Source organism: Chelonia mydas, chromosome 5 (assembly GCF_015237465.2).
Source record: "Chelonia mydas isolate rCheMyd1 chromosome 5, rCheMyd1.pri.v2, whole genome shotgun sequence".
NCBI lineage: Eukaryota > Metazoa > Chordata > Testudines > Cheloniidae > Chelonia > Chelonia mydas.
This window is the reverse complement of record NC_051245.2, coordinates 126,096,633-126,119,527: the sequence shown is the minus strand read 5'-3', so window position 1 is coordinate 126,119,527 and position 22,895 is coordinate 126,096,633. Positions and strand designations below refer to the sequence as shown.

The 22,895-nt window shown below is 44.8% G+C and overlaps 1 protein-coding gene across 3 annotated transcripts in view; it reads right to left on the bottom strand.

Moving 5' to 3' along the window:
- Window positions 1–7,700: 7,700 nt before the first annotated feature.
- The window catches only part of GAK (cyclin G associated kinase), a 128,951-nt gene continuing 113,756 nt past the window's right edge, over window positions 7,701–22,895 (bottom strand). For all 3 annotated transcript variants that reach the window (XM_037902267.2, XM_037902269.2, XM_037902268.2), the window contains 4 exons: window positions 16,361–16,591; window positions 12,691–12,839; window positions 10,260–10,436; window positions 7,701–8,436 (listed from right to left, as the gene is read on the bottom strand). In XM_037902267.2, coding sequence (XP_037758195.1) covers window positions 8,335–8,436; window positions 10,260–10,436; window positions 12,691–12,839; window positions 16,361–16,591 — 659 coding nt within the window. In that variant the 3' untranslated portion in view covers window positions 7,701–8,334. The remainder of the gene's footprint in view (window positions 8,437–10,259; window positions 10,437–12,690; window positions 12,840–16,360; window positions 16,592–22,895) is intronic.

Genomic DNA, 22,895 nt, shown 5'->3' with positions numbered 1-22,895 from the left:
CAGCATCTTCCATCCCCAAAGACTTTATACATCTCTATCATTTCACCCATCAATTAAATGGAGACAGATGGGGTGAAAGGCAGGCAACTCATTCCTCACAGTACTCCACGATTGGTTAAGGGGGGAAACCCTATGCTGTTTATTATTCATATCACCTCTCCATACTTCATTACTTCACTAAGACTTCACAGTAACTGGCAGAATTGCTCTTTTCTTAAAAATCCACTACTGCACTCCCCAGTTCTCCTAGACTTCAAAAGGACACCACACTGGAAACCTAGCCACATTTCAAACTGCCTTGAGTTTCTGGTCCTGTACTGGTCCTTCCCTCACCTCGCCAATTTTTATTATTTTAAAATTGCTCCCTGCGGCTGCCCCAAAACCAGCACAGTGATGATACAAGAGAAAGAGTGAAAGTGACTGCACATAAGTGCTGTGAAATACACAAAATAAACAGAAAAAAATAGTTCTCTAACCTTTTCCGTTACAGTAATCTTAGTTGCTATACTTGTAGCAAAGAAATAAAAAAGCATGATTTTAAAATGGACAGCCTTCCTTTAAAAAGGATTGGTCCCTGAACGTCCTGGCCCAAAAATGTTTAAAACTGCACTACTGCCTAATGGTCCAACCCTCCCGAACCCCTGTATACAAAACTTATATTGCTTTACATTACCTTGCCCCAGATAGATTTGTAAGAGTCTTTATAATCTTAATACTTCAGCCCTCCCAAGAGGACCCTAAATTTCATGAAAATAGGCCTTGTATAGAAGAACTACGAAGGGCCCCAAACATATAAAGAGTGTTGCTCGTGTCCATTCCATTCTAGGTGTGTGTGCACCCATGTGCACAGATGTCAGACTTTTGCCTTAGCGGTGTTTGTAGGGTCAGCTGTGGCGCCATCTGGAGTGCCGCACTCATGCGGTGGTATATCAGGCGCCAGCGGCCCTGCGCCCTTTCAGTTCATTCTTGCCAGCAACTCCAACAGAGGGGCAGGAGGGTGGGTGAGGGAACGGACATGAGCAACACACCTTGAAGAACAACAGTTACAAAAGATAGGTAACCGGTTTTAATTCTTCGAGTGCTTGCTCATGTCGATTCCATTCTAGGTGACTCACAAGCAGTATCCCTGGAGGTGGTCTCAGCATTAATGGACATGCAGCTTGTAATACTGCTCTACTGAAGCCGGCATCGTCTCGGGCTTGCTGGGTAAGCACATAGTGAGATGTGAATGTGTGAATGGATGACCAGGTGGCGGCCCTGTAGATGTTTGGAATTGGCACATGGGCCAGGAAGGCTGCCACCAAGGCTTGTGCTCTAGTCAAATGGGTGGTTACAATTGCTGGTGGAGGAACTTTTGCCTGATGATAGCAAAATCGGATGCAGGCGGTGATCCAAGATGAAATTCTCTGAGTGGACACTGGACGACCTTTCATCCTGTCAGCCACTGCGATGAACAGCTGTGTTGACTTGCGGAATGGCTTGGTCCTCTCGATGTAGAAGGCTTGCAGGGAGTGCAACCTACGTTCCTCCTCAGACTTATGAGGCTTCATGAAGAAGACTGGTGAAAATATGTCCTGGCTCATGTGAAATTGCGAAACCACCTTGGACAGGAAAGCTGGATGTGGCTGCACCTGGACCTTGTCCTTGAAAAACACCATATAGGGCAGGTCCAAGGTAAGTGCCCTAATCTCAGAGACCCTTCAGGCAGAAGTTATCACCACTGGGAATGACATCTTGCAGGAGAGCAGAAGAAGGGAACAGGACACCAAGGGCTTGAATGGAGCTCTCATGAGCCTGGCAAGCACCAGATTCAGGTCCCACAGAGGGACTGGGTCCCAGACCTGGGGGTAAAAGTCATTCCAGACCTTTCAAGAATTGGACTGTTATGATATGAGTGAAGACCAACCTGCCTGGAATGGAGGGTGAAAGGCTGATATGGCAGCCAAGTGGACCTTAATTGGAGCTTGAGATGCATAAGGTAGCCCAGGATCGACTGCAGCGAGCTGGCCTGCTCAGGCCTAACCCCTAGGGCCAAGGCCCAGCACATGAATCATTTCCATTTGGCCAGGTAGGTCACTCTAGTGGAGGGCTTTTTACTACCCAGTAGGACCTGCTGGACACGGGCCGACCACTCCTGCTCTTCAGCAGTTAACCATGCAGCAACCAAGCTGTCAGGTGCAGCGCTGCTAGATTCGGGTGCAGGAGCCTGCCATGATTCTGGGACAGGAGATCCAGCCAGAGGGGCAGCTGCAGTGGGGACATCACCGACAGGTCCATCAGTGTGCCGAACCAGTGTTGGTGAGACCAAGCCGGGGCTATCAGGATGACCTTGGCCTTGTCCTGCTTGGTCTTCATGAGGACTCTGTGAAACAACAGCACGGTGGGAAAGTGTACATCAGAGCCCCCAACCACAGAAGTAAGAAGGCATCCAACAAGGAGCCCCTGTCGATCCCCCAAAATGAGCAGAACAGGTGGCATTTTCTGTTCTTTTGAGTTGAGAACAAGTCCACCTGGGGAGATCCCCACTTTCGGAAGATCCCCCTGATTACCTCAGGGTGGAGTGACCATTCGTGGCGACATGAGAAGGCTCTGCTGAGGTGAGCTTCTAACATGTTCCTGGTCCCGGGGAGGTGTGCTGCCACAAGACGAATGGCATGCTGCACACAGAAGTCCCAGAGCCAGAGAGCTTCCTGGCAGAGGGCTGATGACCTGGCTCTGCCTTGCTTTTGTTGATATAAAACATCGTGGAGATGTTGTTCATCAGGACTTGAACCACTTTGCCTTGTAAGTAGGACCGAAAAGCCTGACAGGCCAGGCAAACTGCTCTGAGCTCTCTGACATTTATGTGGAGGGAGCGGTTGACCCCCAACCACCGGCCCTGAGTACCAAGCTCACCCAGCCCAGGTCAGAGATGTCGAAAACCAGAGTTAGCGACAGGGCTGGGGCCGCGAAGGGAACTCCCTGCAATGCCAATGCGGGGTCCAACCACCATGCCAGTGATGAGCAGAAGTGGTCCGGCACCTTGACGACCAGATCGAGGTCATGCCTGTTGGGCACATAGACCGATGCCAGCCAAACCTGCAGCGGCCAGAAGTGGAGCTGGGCATGACGGACCACATAAGTACAGGCAGCCATGTGGCCTAGCAACCTTAGGCAAGTGCAGGCCGCAGTGAGCGGGTGGCCCCTTACACAGGAAATCACCTCTGACATGGCTTGGAAATGGGCCTCCAGAAGGAAGGCTCTGGCCTGTGTGGAGTTGAGGATTGCCCCAATAAACTCTATTTGTTGCACTGGTATGACTTCTTTTAGTTCACTAACAGGCCCAGGTCGTGACAGGTGGCACACACTATATCTGCACTTGATCCTGTGACCTGCCCTTGATGAGCATGGAGTCCTTAAACTTATGGAGGGAGTCCCACAGGTTAAGGTTATATCTCCCCAAAAGAGCCTCTGAATTGGAGACTGGCCACTGAATAAATTTTCCTCACAAGAAGTTCCAGTCTCTTGGCCTTCTCATTTTTTGGGGTGGAACTAGAATGCCCTTGCTTGTCTTTCTTGTTGGCTGTTGAAACAACCAACGAACCCAGGGGCGGGTGAGTGTATAAGTATTCAAACCCCTTGGCGGGAATGAAATACTTCTCAGCCCTCTTGGAAGTGGGCAGGATTGAGGACGGGGTTTGCCAGAGGGTTCTGGCAATCTTTAGGACTCTTTTGGGCACCGGGAGCACGACACGTGCGAGGGAGGATATAGAGAGCACATTAAAGTGTCTGATTGCTCTGCCATCTCTTCCGCCTCTAGGCCTAAGTTAGTGGCCATCCTTTGGAGCAGGGCTTGGTGCTCCTTAAAGTCGTCTGGTGTGCTAGCACAAGAGGGCCCCACCACAGCCTCATCTGGAAAGGATGAGGACGACTGAGCCATTGGGGGAGGGCCCGGGACATCAGCTCTCTACCCCAGTGTCTGTTTGCACTTTGCGCAGAGCCTGGTGCCATTTGATGCTTGTCCAATGGGGCGACCAACGATTGGTACGACAGGGGCATCGGCATAACGGGCATGCCCCAGGCATTCCAGTAAGGCCATTGCGCTGGCCACTGGCCCTGCTGCCAGCATGGCATCGCTGAGGTGGACACAGCCTCAGGAGCCCAGTCACGATGGAGCTGTCTCAGTGAGGGGCTGAACTCCTTCTCCATGCCGGAGGAATCCTCCTTCAGTGACCATTGCAGGGCTGTCAACACCTGAGTCTGGTGGCTAACCATCGCTGTGGGTGAACGGTGCCTTGAGTAGGCAGACTGGTGCTGGGAGTAGAGGGAGCAGCGCCATGTCAGGGAGCGTCCCCGTGGTCTAGGTGACAGTGATCGTTGGCGTGGAGGGGGTTGGCGTGAGGATAAATGGTGCCGACCATGCAGTAACCGGCGCTTCCCTCTGGGTGAGTGCTGATGAGAGGATGGAAACCGGGAGAGCAGTGCTGACAATCTGTGGTGGTGAACCGGTGACCTAGGCTGATGCGGAAACCAGGGACATGGCAACAAGGAGCTCTGCCTCAGCTCCGGAAACCGGTGGCATTCACTCGCCTTCTGGGAGGCTTTCATGGCTGGCTTGCCCTCGTAGGGAGACTTTGCCAGGTCCATCGCCGCACCCGATGTCCTTTGCTTTCTCAGCACCGGGAGCTGGGAAGGCATTAACTCCGCCATAAGTCTGGGTGCCCTACCACTCCCAGAATTGGTGGCAGATCCCTTGAGGGGCAGGAGGTCCCCTCAGGGACGTGTCCCCCTGCGGCTCTGGCATGGGCGGGAGGCCAAAACAGGGTCCTTTACCCAATGCCCCTTGCTCTGTCTTGCTCGGTGCTGGGTCCACTTTTCAGACTTCTTCTTGGGCACCGGCAAAGGGGATCAGTGCCAGGTAGAGCCCGGTGCCAGGGTGCACTATGCACCAAGGCTGAAGTGCTGGGGACACTTGCATCTGGCCGGGACAGCTCTGAGGCTGGGCGGAGAGCAGCCTCCATAAGGAGGGCCCTCGAACGAATGTCGCGCTCTTTCTGTGTCTTGGGACGAAAGTTCTTACAGATGCGACACTTCTTTTACATGGGATTCCCCCAGGCACTTCAGACAGCTGCCATGCAGGTCACTAACAGGCAGGGCTTAAAACCCGGTGACCTGGGGCAAAGTGCGGGACCCTTACTGAGTAACTGCAGTACTTAACACGGGGTGGGCAAACTTTTTGGCCCAAGGGCCATATTGGAGTTGCAAAACTGTATGGAGGGCCAGGTAGGGAAGGCTGTGCCTCACCAAGCAGCCTAGCCCCCGCCCCCTATCCGCCCCCTCCCACTTCCTACCCCCGACTGCCCCCCTCAGAACCTCCCACTCATCCAACCCCCCTGCTCCTTGTCCCCTGACCGCCCCCTCCCAGGACCCCAGCCCCTAACTGCCCCCCTGGGACTCCACCCCCTTTCCAACCCACGCTGCTCCCTGTCCCCTGACCTCCCCGACCCCAATCCACACCCCTGGCCCCTGACAGGGCTCCTGGGATTCCCACGCCTTTCCAACTCCTCCTGTACCCCGTCCCCTGACAGCCCCCCCCCGAACCTCTGCCCCATCCAACCACCCCGACAGGCCCCCCAGGACTCCCACACCTATCCAACTACTCCCTGTCCCGACTGCCCCCCGGGACCTCCTCAGAGCAGCATGTCTGGCAGTCGCGCTGCCCGGCTGGAGCCAGACACGCTGCTGCACTGCCCTGCAGGAGTGGGCAGCCCCACTGCCCATAGCACTGCCAGCGTGGCTGTGGGGGAGGGGGGACAGCAGGAGAGGGGCTGGGGGCTAGCCTCCCCGGCCAGGAGCTCAAGGGCTGGGCAGGACGTGGCCCACACACCGTAGTTTGCCCATCTCTGACTTAACAGCTACTTACTAACTAATCTACAATAAACAGAACTATTTACAGCTGTAACACAAAGGGAAAGAACCACTGACCGCCTGCGAGGCAAGGGAGAGAGGCGCTTTGACCAACCAGCATAGGCGGCAAGAAGGAACTGAGAGGGTGGAGGGCCGGTGGTGCCTGATATACCGATGCATGAGTGTGGCACTCCAGAGGGCGCCACAGCCGACCCTACGGATACCACTAAGGCGAAAGTCTCTTACAACTGTGCACGTGGGTGCGCACACACCTAGAATGGAATCGACATGAGCAAACACTCGAAGAAGAACCAGTGGAATTAAGGCTAATTCAGAGTTGTGCCGGCACAAACCCATACTTTCGATTTCAATCAGATCAGAGTTCAATAATCCTCCTCCACTCTTTCAAAATTCACAGTGACCGAATATATGTACACACGTTACATACAGAGGTAACAGTTCAACTGTGTTGTATCTGAGTTTGGTGGGAGCCTGTAAAGTGTACACAGCATTCAAATAATCTCTTCGCCAACCCATTCACTGTGATGTCGATTTGGCAGTGGAAAGCCTCATTTCATGCAAATTGTGGGATAATCTGAATTAAAAAACTAGAAGACGCTCATTGTAAGACAGGTACCTTGACATCACTGCAGCTCCTTTCTCAGTTAAGAATCCAAACTGGACGCAAAGGCAAATTGATTAAAAATACATCTTTTAAGATACTTGGGTAGATTCATAGATATTCAGGTCAGAAGGGACCATTATGATCATCTAGTCTGACCTCCTGCACAATGCAGGCCACCGAATCTCACCCACCCACTCCTGCAATAAACCTCTCACCTATGTCTGAGCTATTGAAGTCCTCAAATCATGGTTTAAAGACTTCAAGGTGCAGAGAATCCTCCAGCAAGTGACCCGGACCCCACACTGCAGAGGAAGGTAAAAAACCCCAAGGGCCTCTGCCAATCTGCTCTGGAGGAAAATTCCTTCCCGACCCAAAGCTGCAGTGCAAGAGACTGTCACCAAAACTAAATATCACTCTAACAAACATTTGCAAACTAGCCCCCAGGAACTGGGATTTACAGTTTGGAGTTATACAATAGTCATTGGTCGTTAGTATTCAGATATCCATATACTTGTACATGTTAATTTTTGTTTTTTGTTTCTTTTTTAAAGAGATGAGAAACAGTACAGTGAGCTGTGTTCTCACACTGGGTTCTCAACTAGTCTTGCACTAGCCAATGCACTCGCAGTACATCAAGTATATGATGCCCTAACTATACACACTGGTTTGTTCTTTGCATACATAGCTGTGTGCATGCATGCTTCTAAAAATCAAGTTCTCAGACATACAACATAAGTATCCCACTGTCAGTATAAGCACAGGAAACGCTTTCAAGAGGCTAGCTAACAATATAACATTGACTCAGTTAAAACAGACAAATCAAAGCAGAGTAAACTGTTTTGTGCTCACATTTCAAGTTTTAGAATAAATGACTGTCAACTTTTTTCTAGTATGGTATTTATAAAGCCAATGGAAGGCACATTCCACTAGAAAAAAAATAAGAGTAAAAGCTGAAATTCATAGAGTAGGAAAATAAACACTAATCATAGTGGTGCCTTCCAAAAGTTCATAATAAATAATAAAAAGTTAGAATATGCAGTCCTTATATTAAAGCTAAGATTTGTTTCCAGGTTCATGATATGCATTTAAAATAAAATAAAATAAAATCAAGAACAACCCTGGCTGACTTTCCATTAACTGGGAGTTATTTGGCTAAGCAACTGTCAATTCATTGTAAGGAACACAGGTATTGTCAGAAAATATTTTAATTATTTACAGAATGATCATCAGAATGATTACACAAAATACAGATGAAAATGTACACCTCTTATAGATTCAGCAAAAAGATATGCTGAGCAAATTCACTGCTGATAATATAACTAAAGCACCTAGAATAAGGCGATGGTCACCAAACATCAAAATCAAATCATATAACTATTGAAAATATAAAGTACAAATTGAGGTTGTGTGTTTCTTTTAAAGAAAAACCAAAATCAGTGGATTTGGAATGGCTCACACACTTTTGATACCATTACGCCAAAAATCAGTGGATTTGGAATGGCTCATGCTTTCGATACCATTATGCCAAAAATCAGCAGACATCATTAAAGTTATTTATATTTCAACATATTTAAACCTGAATGGAAAGATCTGTTCTCAGGCTAAGATTCTGAAGCATTGAGCAGTTGTTCTCTGAGTGCATCTGTGTACGTTTTGGATTCTGCATCTTATAAAATGTATCACCCACTTCCAAGTATGATTTCAAACTGTGCTGAAATCATGCAAAAATCGTTCCTAAATCCTAGAGATAAGAAATTCAGACTAACAATTCTCCACTCCATTTTGCTGCACATACATTTTGAAAATCCTGTAAAGATGAAGTTTTAGAAAAGGGATTTTGATCCCTGGTTTTCAAACTCTGACCATGCATCACTCAACTCCATGAAGATCATTTTGGCATACTGTTCATAAGGCTGTCCTGTGGCCTGTAAACAAACAGAGCAGGTATTAGAAGCTTACTGCAGAAGTCTAAAGAATGTGAAGAACTGCAGCAGGGCTTGAGAGAAAACTGGATTTTACTAACAGTGAAATTCACACCCTGTCTCTTGTTTAGCCCCTTCTGTTTACCTTTATTTGTTATATAGTGCTGTAAGTGTGCATGGCTTTTTCATCCAAATACTGTAATTCCCTTTTCCCCCCAAATCCCCATATATACCAAAGTCATAGTTTAAATGGCACTCAGAGATTATAATTTGCCTGCAACACTTCAAATTTTTAGTCTAATTTGCTCAGTGTAACTGAGGTCGTATTAAAGTTTCCATCTTTGTATTAAAGGAGTTAATAGACATGGTCTTCATTTTCAGCAAGTGGCTCTTTAAAAATGAAATCAAAACTAATTTAGGTAGAAAATACTGCATGGCAACTGTTACATTAGTATCCCACAATGCAACTGAAGAGCTATTTCCAAGAACACTGTTAAATTCTTTTACACTGGAGTCCGACTTTCCTAGTTGAACATACACTGCTGACTAGGAATACTCCTAGACTTTTTAGCCTGAAACAAATACACCAAGTTATGGAGGAAGTTCTGCAATCTAAATTGGTCTGTGGAACCAGTATGTACACAGTAATACTGCAGATACACCACCTGCTCAATTTTAACTCTTCCTGGCTCAGATGCGCATAAACACGAGGCCCCATGTATTCTGCAACCTCAGACGTTGCTGCAGGATTATGCTCCAGAATTAGAGTTTTTTTTAAAAAATTCCTTAATTCTTGCTCTTCTTGTTAGAAAAGCAAGAAAATTTGAACCAAGCGCAAGAGATGCAATGTTATCTTCCTACATCTGTACACAGCCACGAACAGGAGCCCTGAAAGGGGTGAACTGCCCTAATACTTTTAAAGGGATGTTATTGCTGACACTACAGATAATGTAGATATAATCACCATTTACACAGGGTCTACTGTGCTTATTGGGTTATTCTTTTTTTCATCTTTTTTTTTTTTTTTTTTTTTTTAAATTGGAAGCTGCCACATCATTCCTACCAGGACCTTTCAACAGATTTTATATCCAGTTTGCTGTGGATTATATGGGACCCTGCCTCCACTGAAATCTCTGGGAGGCCTAGGAGTTGGAGGATCCCCCCCAAGACCCATTCAAGGAGTAGAGATTAAGCACAGATTCCACTGATTTGCATTTTGATTGGCAGATGTCCAGAACCTAACAGAACTCTGCTCCAGTAACTGGGCTTTCCTCAGACTGAGCTGAGTGGGACCCAGATGTGCAGGAGTTCAGGTGAGGGCAGGGCTCAGCACTGGCTGCTCTGACACCTCATTACTGTGTTATGGATGACAAGTGAGACTTGAGAATCCTGTACTGCATGGCCTCATTAGTGTGCTAACTTCAGAAGACAACAAAACAAACAGAAGGAAGGCAGAGCATGTGGCTGGCCAAGCACCCATGTAGCTGGGTCCAGCAGTGAATGATAATATGAGTGGTGGAAAAAGTGCTTCTCAACCTTTGTATCTGAAGGGAATCCTTATCTCCACAGTCTGATGCTGCCACCTTGAAGTGCCAGAGTTCAACACAATAACCGTACAGCAGAAAGGTGGACTGAAAAAACACCCAGAAACTAGCCTATTGTCCCTGCCAATATTAAAACCCTTCCCCACCGAGCCTTGCTGTGCTTGCATGGGTGTTTCTGTTCAAAAGCAGGAAGTTTAGCAGATTTTCCTTTTAGTATTGCAGAATTAATTGGTAATACCAGTTTGATAAATAGCCTTTAACATATCCAAGAAAACCACTCACCTTATCTGGATGAACTACAAGTACTGCTTTCCTATAGTACTTCTTTACTTGTTCTGGGGTAACGAGGTCTGCCATGCCAACTGGCTTCCACTTGTTCTCCCCTTCCCAGAGCACAGTGTGAAGAGTGGATATTAATGCTCTTATATTTCTCTCTTTTCCTTCAATCCAATCTAGAATCTGAAACAAAATTAGAAAAATTCAAATTGAATGCAGTTGCCTTAAATGATGTTTCCAATTTGCTTGAAGATACTTTCCTCTCCTGTCACTGAAAACAAGACAATTGGACTTTGGGCTTCAAAAATGTTGAGAGCACTTTGCAAATACGATCTTAATCATGCATCCAAATTCCAAAGAGTGGACACCATGCTTAGCCTTGGAACTCAACAGTGATATATCAAGTCTGCTAGCAGAGGACCAGCATGCTTATATGTAGTTAATTTGGCTCTTATACAGGAATCATTCCAAGAGAACTGAATTAACAACAAGTTATGTTTAAAAATTGTAGAATAGATGACAAGAAGTTATCTGAACAAAGTAACCATGGCAGAATATTCATTTTAGTTACGCTAATTAATCCCATGGTAACAGAGGCTGTCCATTCCAATGCTAGAAATCTTGTTTCACTTGTAAATTTCAGATAAGGGTCTTAAGATGTTTTGAGACTTGTACACTCATATGGTTTGCTTGAGTAAATTGAAGTTTTCTGTACTAGATTGCCCCCTGAACTACAATTGGCTAACAATGCACTTTTCTTAGTTGATTTTATATAATGATATTTATATCAATCAATATAGAATCCCTATGGCAGTAAGGTGAGTATCTCTAAATTGTAACACATTATGTAATATCTCCCATCTTCCCTACTAACCCAGGTGATGGTAGGTAAAAGGCTCTATTTTTTATTTATAGTATTTTACATTAAAAAAGCATTCAAACCAACCTATGGACATGAGTTAAAATATTCCATCAATAAGCTGATTTCCCCAATTCCTCCCTGAGATTATTTCTATTAATATTGTTCAGAACTATGTATATTATCCTCACAATGTTTTACAAAACTAAATAGTAAATGTTACCATTTAACCTTATCTGCAAGTAACACACCAGGAAGAAATACAAAATTTGATCAGAATTCACTTGGAGTGATGCCACCATGGAGACTGGAAAGAGTAATTTTAATATTTGATAGAGGGACAGAGAGCCACCGTGAGGAGAATGAATGACTGCCCTAAGAAAGGTTTCAGAGTAGCAGCCGTGTTCGTCTGTATCCACAAAAAGAAAAGGAGTACTTGTGACACCTTAGAGACTAACAAATTTATCTGAGCATAAGCTTTCGTGAGCTTACTTCATCGGATGCATCATCAGATGCCCTAAGAAAGCGATTCTCAAGTAGTTTCTGTTCTCCACAAGACATAATTTTGTATCATCAGTCACATCCATCACAGCACCATAGCCCTGAACCCCTTAACTGAAAGGGCACTAGTGAAACTGTACTTTATTGGAGAAAAGGTAATAAAACAAGGCTCTAGCTGCCAAAGAGTGGACCTGATAGCAATGAAAACCTTTTGACCCAAGTTCTCCCAGCTTGGTACAGACCAGAAATGCACCCTCCCATCTTCTCCTTAGTCAAAAAGAGATTTGTGCTTGTCTAGCCAAGTTTGTACCAAGACGTGCTCTTTAATGAAATGGGAAACCCAGGCCCTTGTACTATCTAGGGGAGAAAATCCTATATTAGATGTAAAACTTCAGTTCACACACATTAGGATTTTACTTGTTTGTATCTGGGTTTGTTTTCAGCTATGAGTTGGTAACTATGTTCATCAGAACTTTCCAGCTCTCTCTCACTCTTCTCCCCCCATATTCAATTTCCCTGTCCATGAGATTTTACCTGCTGCTTTTCTAGTCATTTTCAAAGTCTCAAAATCCTTTTACAATAATTTCTTGTGAAATGGACATTAGATCTGTTCTACAATTACCTTGTCCACCTCCCATTCTGGATTAGGTGGTCTGTAACAGACTATCCACAGCATAAATTACCCTTTCCTTTTTGCTCCTTTTTATCTTATCACACACTTTAGAGAGGAGTTTTACCACCATCTGCACTTCAAAGCATGCCAATATGGAACAAACCCTCTCCCCTGAACAAATCATTCTCTTCTGTACTGATACCCCAGTTGCCCACTGTATCTTGGTTACGCTAAACAATTAGGATATACATTCATGCATTAAGACCAGTAGGTTCCTCAGTTATTCTGCACATGGGTAGAAACACATGTAAAATTTTATTACAAATTTCTACCATTTTGTACCCCTTCAGTTTCTTTTTTATCCTTCACTGTATCCTCCCCCATTCTACCATCAATAGTTCTAAGTAACAGAATTATGTTTATATTTGAATCAAACCCACTGTTTTTATTATTAAATATCAAACCTTTAATTTTAAGGGGTCCATGTCTTTAGACATTTCTTGCTTTCTCATCTCGGCAATTGTCTTTGTTCCTTTTTTGTCAGATTTAGCTGAAAACCCTTGATTAGATAATAGATCCTCAAAATCATTTTCTGAAACTTTTGGCTTTTGTCCTGTTAAAACAAAGAAAAGAAAAATGCTTACTGGTACATCATCATGAAAGAGGTAACAAGTGTACCACACTATGTATATGTCTATGCTGCACTTTCACTGATGGCAGCACGTAGGGTGTGTGTAGCCACATGCCACCGCAAAGGGCAGGCTATGTCATCACTGAGGTGTATATCTACACAAGCAGAGAAAGGCTCCAGCAGTGGGGAGCTGCCAGAGCCTTTCCCTGCTGAAAGAGCCTTTCCCCACTGCTGGAACTGTTGCCTGCGGCAGGAAAAGACTCCAGCAGTGGCACATGATGCTGCTAAAAAAGCCGCGTAGACAGGAGGAGGCATTACTATGCAAGTCGAGAGTTGTGCAGAATCACAGAATCGTACGACTGGAAGGGACCTCGAGAGCTCATCTAGTCTAATCCCTTACACTCTTTATCTAGACCATCCCTGACAGGTGTTTGTCTAACCTGCTCTTAAAAATCCAGTTATGGAGATTCTACAACCTCCCTAGGCAATTTATTCCAGTGGTTAACCACCCTGACAGTTAGGAAGTTTTGCCTAATGTCCAATCTGAACAGCTCTTGCTGCAATTTAAGCCACAAGCTTCTTGTCTTATCCTCAGAGATTAACAAAACCAATTTTTCTCCTTCCTCCTTGTAACAATCTTTTATGTACTTGAAAACTTATGTCCCCTCTTGGTCTTCTCTTCTCCAGACTAAACAAACCCAATTTTTGCAATCTTCCCTCATAGGCCAAGTTTTCTAGACCTTTAATCATTTTTGTTGCTATTCTCTGGACTTTCTCCAATTTGTCCACATCTTTCCTGAAATATGGCACCCAGAACGGGACACAACACTCCAGTTGAGGTCTAATCAGCGCGGAGTGGAGCAGAAGAATTACTTTTCGTGTCTTGTTTACAACTCTCCCGATAACACATCCCAGACTGATGTTTGCTTTTTTTGCAACAGTGTTACATTGTTGACTCGTATTTAGCTTGTGGTCCACTATGACCCCCAGATCCCTTTCCGCAGTACTCCTTCCTAGGCAGTCATTTCCCATTTTGTATGTGTGCAACTGATTGTTCCTTCCTAAGTGTAGTACTTTGCATTTGTCCTTATTGAATTTCATCCTATTTACTTCAGACCATTTCTCCAGTTTGTCCAGATCATTTTGAATTTTAGTCCTGTCCTCCAAAGCACCTGCAACCCCTCCCAGCTTGGTATCGTCCACAAACTTTATAAGTGTACTCTCTATGCCATTATCTAAATCACTGATGAAGATATTGAACAGAACAGAACCCAGAACCAATCCCTGAGGAACCCCACTCATTATGCTCTTCCAGCATGACTGTGAACCCCTGATAATTACTCTCTGAGAATGGTTTTCTAACCAGTTATGCAGCCACCGTATAGTAGCTCCATCTAGGTTGTATTTCCCTAGTTTATGAGCTGTAGCTCACGAAAGCTTATGCTCAAATAAATTTGTTAGTCTCTAAGGTGCCATAAGTACTCCTTTTCTTTTTGAGCATCAAAAGCCTTACTGAAGTGAAGATATACCACATTTACTGCTTGCCCCCCATCCACAAGGCTTTTTACCCTGTCAAAGAAAGCTATCAGGTTGGTTGGTCACGATTTGTTCTTGACAAATCCATGCTGACTGTTACTTATCACCTTATAGGTGTTGGCAAACTGATGGCTTAATTATTTGCTCCATTATCTTTCTGGGTACTGAAGTTAAGCTGACTGGCCTGTAATTCCCCAGGTTGTCCTTATTTCCCTTTTTATAGATAGGCACTATATTTGCCCTTTTCCAGTCCTCTGGAATCTCTCCTGTCTTCCATGACTTTTTGAAGAGAATCGCTAATGGTTCAGATATCTCCTCAGGCAGCTCCTTGAATATTCTCGCATGTATTTCATCAAGCCCTGGTGACTTGAAGACACCTTATTTGTTTAAGTAATTTTTAACCTATTCCTTCTCTATTTTAGCCTCTGGTCCTACCTCATTTTCACTGGCATTCACTAAGTTAGACATCCAATCACCACCAATCTTCTTGGTGAAAACCGAAACAAAAAAATCATTTACAACTTCTGCCATTTCCACATTTTCTATTATTGTTTTCTCCCCCTCATTGAGTAATGGGCCTTCAGCGTCCTGGGTCATCTTCTTGCTTCTAATGAATTTGTAGAATATTTTCTTGTTTTATGTCTCTACCTAGTTTGATCTTTTTTTGTGCCTTGATCTTTCTAATTTTGTCCCTATGTACTTGTGTTATTTGCTTATATTCATCCTCTGTAATTTGACTTAGTCCTACGAAAAGTGGAAACTTTTTTTTTTTTTTTGAGTTTCAGATCATTCAAGATCTCCTGGTTAAGCCAGGGTGGTCTCTTGCCATATTGCCTATCTTTCCTATGCAGTGAGATAGTTTGCTATTTTACCTTTAATAATATCTTTGAAAAACTACCAACTCTCTTAACTGTTTTTCCCCTAAGGCCATGTCTACACTAGTGAGCTTACTGATGCAGGTGTGCTGATGTAAAATAGCTCGTGTAGCTGCTCTATATCCACAGGAGAGAGCTCTCCCATAGACATAATTAAACCACCTCCAACGAGCAGCAGTAGTTATGTCAGTGGGAGAACCTCTGTCCACATCGGCGCTTCTGTCGGTGTAACTTTATGTTGCTCAGAGGGGTGTTTCACATATCTCAAGGGACCATTCAAGGTTAAGTGGATTATAGGTTTTTTTCCCTCCTTTCCCCCTCTATGTCTGAAGGGCCACTTAACCTTGAATGGTCTCTTGAAATGTGTTAACTCCTTACGCTAAACAAACTACCACCTTGTATTTAACTGTGACACTCTGGGCTTTTCTACACTTAATGAAGACACTACCTACGCCCATGGGAGGAGTTCTTCCATCAGGGTAGGTAATCCACCTCCCCGAGAAGTGGTAGCTAGGTTGATGGGAGAATTCTTCCGTTGATCTAGCGCTGTCTACCTCAGAGGTTAGGACGGTTTAACTGTGTTGCTCAGGGGTGTGGATTTTTCACACCCCTGAGTGACAGTTATAACTGACCTAGTTTCCTAATGTAAACCAGGCCTCTGTGTACATCTCCCAGACCTGAAGAGCTCTGTGTAAGCTAAAAAGCTTGTCTCTCTCAACAACAGAAGTTGGTCCAATAAAAGATATTACCTCACCCACTTCGTGTCACTAATATACTGGCACCAACACAGCTATAACAACAATGCATATGTCATCCTAATATCTATCAGGAACTGCTGGTAGACAATGAGAGATATCCGAGAAGTGGACCTTTATCTGAATGCAACTGCTTAAATGCCACTCATGTTACTGCTATTAGACCTCATTTAACAACAAAACAAAATATGAAGCCTTTAACATGACTAAAATAAGTTCTTCAGAACCTTTCAAAGCTTCTGGTTTTCATAAAGCCCCACAACCACGCTTGTAGAGATCACAAGGACTTCATATGCAACACGCCATTATAACTATAGTTCCAGGAAACAGAACTTACCAAAGCCTGGAGCTCGGATACCTCTCTCTTCTCGGCCTCCAATAACACTGAAGTTCACGGTATAGTTGGGTTTACTCTGTGTGCTGGATTTAACTTGCTGTGGTTGAGCGTGGGATTGCCACGAAGTACCTGTATTTTGTGGTTTCTTTGTCTGCCACTGATTCCCTCCTTTCTGGGACGGAGCTGACTTCTGACCAAACCCACCAGCTGGGAATCCACCACCAGAAGGACCTAGACAGTAATAGTGCGTAATTTAGTTGTAATACATTTTGAAATATTTCAAGTACTTAATACAGTCTCACCCAAGTTCTGGTCTGGACACCTACCCAAGTGATTTAGTAAGAGACACCCTTCAATTTACATGAAATCTAATGTAGAGAACATGGGTGTCTGAAAGTGAAACTTAATGAGAACAGTTTCAGCAAAGCTAGAGACAATATCACAGTTCTAGCCTGGAACCCATTACTGTGTGCCAGTTATTACACCTCAAACCTGAACCACTTAACTGTCATTTTGTGACAACTGCTTGTCTGATCGATCACCACACAGTGCACTTCAGTGGATATATTCAACACAGGAAAATACATTAGGTTTTCACTGCTAACTACTTACATTTCAGTATTTACTAATTATTATGAGAAAGATACTGGGAAACTCCCGTCGTACTCAAGAAAAAGAAGTGTGCTCTGAAGGCACTTACACAAAAGGAAGCTTGAGGGCATGGATTTTAATGGATTACTGTTTTTAAATAAAGAAGTCTTCACCAGATTGGGGAAATGGTTCTAAAGCCTTTAAAAAAATATTACTAATGGGCTGTATACAAATACGGAGAAAAAAACGGAACGAGATCTGACAGCAGAGAAATTGCTTTGAGAACAACACTGAAGTACGATATATACACAAACCCAACATACTAAAATTATCTTGTCTGATAAGCTAGCATTATCTCCCTCATTAAACCACTGTCTGGATTTCTCTAGTACCTCCCATCTCTGCCTGGACAGGAAAATATATTAGCCCTCCGTAGCTTCACCAGCTACAACCGAAGGCCTGATCCTCCATTGGTTACACCGGCGTAAGCCCACTGTAATGGAATCCAGCTCGAAAGCTTTAGTTTCAGCACTCAGCAGGACAAGCCAGGGAATGATACTCCTAGCCAAGGCTCCACTCAGACTGCCTTTATTTGACTTCTCTTTCCTTCAGACACATTTCTAGAAAGCAAGTTTCCTTGGCAAATGGCCAACATAACACTTTCTGGCACAGGCCCATTCAACCGAAAAGCAGCTTGGTAGTTGAATTTAAATGCAGTATTATCATCCAAATTCAGACTGGAAAGAGGAAGGTCACATTGTTACACCTCCGTAAAACAGATCTAAACCACTTCACACTAGAACATAGAATCATAGAATCATAGAATATCAGGGTTGGAAGGGACCCCAGAAGGTCATCTAGTCCAACCCCCTGCTCGAAGCAGGACCAAGTCCCAGTTAAATCCTCCCAGCCAGGGCTTTGTCAAGCCTGACCTTAAAAACCTCTAAGGAAGGAGATTCTACCACCTCCCTAGGTAACGCATTCCAGTGTTTCACCACCCTCTTAGTGAAAAAGTTTTTCCTAATATCCAATCTAAACCTCCCCCATTGCAACTTGAGACCATTACTCCTCGTTCTGTCATCTGCTACCATTGAGAACAGTCTAGAGCCATCCTCTTTGGAACCCCCTTTCAGGTAGTTGAAAGCAGCTATCAAATCCCCCCTCATTCTTCTCTTCTGCAGACTAAACAATCCCAGCTCCCTCAGCCTCTCCTCATAAGTCATGTGCTCTAGACCCCTAATCATTTTTGTTGCCCTTCGCTGGACTCTCTCCAATTTATCCACATCCTTCTTGTAGTGTGGGGCCCAAAACTGGACACAGTACTCCAGATGAGGCCTCACCAGTGTCGAATAGAGGGGAACGATCACGTCCCTCGGTCTGCTCGCTATGCCCCTACTTATACATCCCAAAATGCCATTGGCCTTCTTGGCAACAAGGGCACACTGCTGACTCATATCCAGCTTCTCGTCCACTGTCACCCCTAGGTCCTTTTCCGCAGAACTGCTGCCTAGCCATTCGGTCCCTAGTCTGTAGCGGTGCATTGGATTCTTCCATCCTAAGTGTAGGACCCTGCACTTATCCTTATTGAACCTCATCAGATTTCTTTTGGCCCAAACCTCCAATTTGTCTAGGTCCTTCTGTATCCTATCCCTCCCCTCCAGCGTATCTACCACTCCTCCCAGTTTAGTATCATCCGCAAATTTGCTGAGAGTGCAATCCACACCATCCTCCAGATCATTTATGAAGATATTGAACAAAACCGGCCCCAGGACCGACCCCTGGGGCACTCCACTTGACACCGGCTGCCAACTAGACATGGAGCCATTGATCACTACCCGTTGAGCCCGACAATCTAGCCAGCTTTCTACCCACCTTATAGTGCATTCATCCAGCCCATACTTCCTTAACTTGCTGACAAGAATACTGTGGTATACAAGAACAGGTATAAGCCAAGCATAGACAGGCCTTACACATCCAAACACAGGCAGCAATGCCCTTTACTTCACGATTTACCCTGCACCCCACTTCTACAGAAAGTCACAACTGGGATGTTTTGAGGAAAAAAATCAAAACAGAAGGCCCTGCATGTATGGGTCTATCTGCAGCTTTCTATACTACACTTGAAAAATAAACACTGACATGCACATTTCCCTAAAAATGCTACAACAATGGAAAAGAGCCCAAGAGTGGCAGCCACACTGGTTTTCAGTTTTAATAAAATCCAAGCTGGCCAGCTTTTTGGCAGGCTTTAGGCCAATATGGTACATTCTTGTTTCTTTGTTACTAGTATCGTACGCTGTGTTACTAGTATCGTACGTTGGTCAGCCAGGAGCCAAGCTAAGCCAACTTCTCATTCCAATAATCCCTCAAAACCTGACATTTACAACTACTGCTGGACATTTTGATTACTATGAACAGAGGGAACCTACTAATTTGAGGCCTTGAGATAGGACTCAAAATCCTGCACTTACTTTACAATCAGTTCCAAGCCTGAGGATGCCAAGAAGTTGAACTGACACTTTATTCACATCCTAGTATTATTTCGGATGAGATAGTGACAACATAGCCACCCCTAATGGAATACATGTTTACCATTGAAAATGAGCCAAAGAGGACACTACAGGCTCAATCCAAACCGCACTGCAGTCAATGGGAGTCTTTCCATTGGTTTCAACAGGTGCTGGATCTGAGTCTACAACAGCAAGCTTCTGTAAACCCCCTCGCAAAACCTGACTTGCACAGGATCTTTTGTTAAGAGAGTAAAACAGGTTTTTTGCATCTGCACTGTCATGATTAAGGGGGGCGAGCAGATATTTTATTGGGCAGCCTTACAAAAATGTATTGGAACACTTTTGGCACCTGAGCTTTGCACATATATAACTGAAAGGTTTGCAAATAACTTCAAACCTGAACAGCACCTTCAAGGCAAGGCAAACATTGTATTTTATCATTTTTGTTTAAATTTGGTTAATTTTACGGACAGTGCATTCAAGCACTGACAATATTCATAGTAAAGGCAATAGGAAAACACCTTGTTGCGAGAAGCTTTATATGGTATATGAACACGCAACAAGCTTCTAGTGACAACCATGCAAATTGCTTATATGGAATAATTTGACACCCTCTACTCTGGTTGTCACAAATAATTATGAGCTTTAATTTCAACAGTTCTGGACCAAGATATCTCCGACACTATCTCCCCACTACACCCCATTGTGGTGGTTACAAGTGGCTGGCCAGCTCTTGCAGTCTGATGCTGAAAGCTGTGCACAGAGGGGTGCAGAGGTATTTTCTGCATTTGCAGCTTGCTTCTGCATCTCTTCAGGTGATTGCCAATGAGAGGAAGGTGACAGAGGTGAAGGAGGGAGCTGATTTTGGGGGCCATTGGTACTAGTAATGCTTAGGTTCGTTTTTATAGTAAGGGTGAAGCGCTAGCCCTGATGATGTTTCTTTGGGATGATCCTGTAGCGCAAGGGGGCCATAAAAGTTGTCTAACCGGCTAGGCTGCAAATTCCCCCAGCATAGACCTAACGCCTCAGATGACACTGGGCTGGGCTATGTCTAGGGTGCCACATCTTCAGGCCGCAGCATAAGAGGTGTGGCCAAAGCACTTCTACATCCGGTTGTAACTCCCCCACTGGACTGTGTGGCACACTGGCATAGATTATGGTCTGACATACACCAGTGTAAAACTGGGGTAACTCCAGTGTAGCTGATAGAATTACACTGGTGTAAAATGTATAAGGGAGGACTGAATCTGGCCCACTAGGACATACTAAAGTGACAAAGCTATTAAGATAAAGGCGTGGATGATGTTAACCATGTCATATTTGTTTGGCACACGGCTAACCTAGTGTGGATGGTATAAAATGAAAAACAGTGTTAGTTACATCAAAACTATTGAGATTATCTGGCAAAAATAAGGCCTCCATTGGCATGAAGTAAAGCAAAATAGAAGTGTCTTGGCACTTCTGCAGCATCTAGCATCTCCCCAAGAGCTTTCACGCTTGGCATAACAACATTTTCTCACCTCCCCTGCACGCAAGTGCCTTCAATCTTTCTGCTCCTTTGTGGGTTTGGCTGCCTAGGACAATGGCAATGAACCACCAGGCGTAACAGACTGGCACAACTGCTCATTTTCCCACTGAAGCAGCATCACTGCAGAAGCACCTTGAAGTTATCAGGTAAAAGGCTGTGGATCATCAGCTGAAGCAAAGACTTCATTGCCAGCTGCATGTGCAAGGACCAGGCTCTGATATCATGACCTCTGTGCCTGGCCTCCCCCAGCCCCCCAAGCTTGCACATGCAGTGGAGCAGAGAACTGAAATCTGCTCTCAGTTGCTACAGATTCCATCCAGCTTCACTATCACATTGTAGTTATAACACAGGAGCAGAAGGAAGACAGACACCGGGGCGGGGAGGCAACATGAAGAAAAATCAGAGTAAGCCAGCACTTCATGGTTCCATTAATTTCTGATTAATTTAAACAAAAATCATGTTTTAAGCTTAACACATTTTTCTTGGACAGAAGCTCTCTCAACGTGAACTGCACTGAGACTGCAGACAGGAAGCTACACATTCTAATAGAAAGGCGTAGAAGCTTCCTTACTGATTCCAGCAAGAGTAAGAACTTGACATAAAGCCAAAGACTCTCAAAAAATTCAGCAAGAAAGCAGGAGTCCACACTGGAGACTAACAATCCAGAAGAGGAGGAAACCTGATATCTCATACTGATTTTAATGCAAGGTAGAAAAGACCAGGCTTCTCTGATTAAGTTGGCACATATTTTACTAGGGAGTAGGGGCCAGGGAGTATACACAGACAATGTAGGGAAAGAAAGACCACACACCATATACACTTTGCTAATTGTATCAGAGATTTCTTGCTTACCCTTGACTTCCAACCCCTCTGCTCCCAGTGCCTGACCACCTCACCTCCTCTCACTCATACTCTCCTAACTCCAGATCCTTTTCCTTAGCATGAAAACTCGCACTAGGATCCTCACTTCTCAGAAGGCCAATCCTTAACCCCAACTGCCTCTCCAACTCCCGGCGTCTTTCTTTTCCACTGCACTTCCTGAACAAGCTGTTTATAGTCACTGCCTTGATTTCCTCTCCTCTAATCCATGCAGCCTGTGCACTTCCCCACTCGACTGGATCAGCTCTCACTAGCTCTCCCGTTACCTCTTCTTGACCAAGTCAAAGAACTGCCTTCACCTTCCCTGAGCTTTCTGATGCTTCTGAGAGCGTCAATCACTTTCTCCTTCCTAGATTTTTACCAATGTGGTCTCCATTTTCTACCTGCATCTGAGGGCTCTTTCAGCATCTCCTCTAGCAACTTCTTCTCTTCCTTGCCTTCACTGTTAGGAGTCCCTCACGGCTCTGTCCTCAGTCCCCTCTTCTCCCTGAGTGACTTCATCGGCTCGTAGCTTCAGCTACCACTCAAACATGCTCCCTCACTCCTGTCAACTTCCCCCTGTCCCTTACACAATATCTAAAGGGCTTTCCAAAAGTATCATCCTGGATGCACCTCTGCCACCACCAGAACCCAATGGAGCTACTTCCAAAACCTTTACCACTTCCTGTTATCAGTACCTTGATCTTCCATCACAAGCGCAAGGCTATTTTAGACTTCTCCCCCTTCCTCCCTTGCACGTCCAAGATAGCACTAAATATCACTACATCTTGCCATTTATTCCATTTCATAAACATTTCAAAAAAATTGGACCATTCCTTTCTGTCCTGTCATCATTGCCTGCCTTAGCTTTAATAACTGCCTCCTCCCTGGCCTCCCTCAGCACCGACATCTTTCTTCTCAATCTGCTTAAAACTCAAACTTTAAACTTGTCCTTTCCTCCAAAGCCCTGTGCAACATTGCCCCGAGCAAGTCTCAGATTTTGTCACCCAGTCACACCACCCAATTTGTTTTCTTCTACTCCAGAACT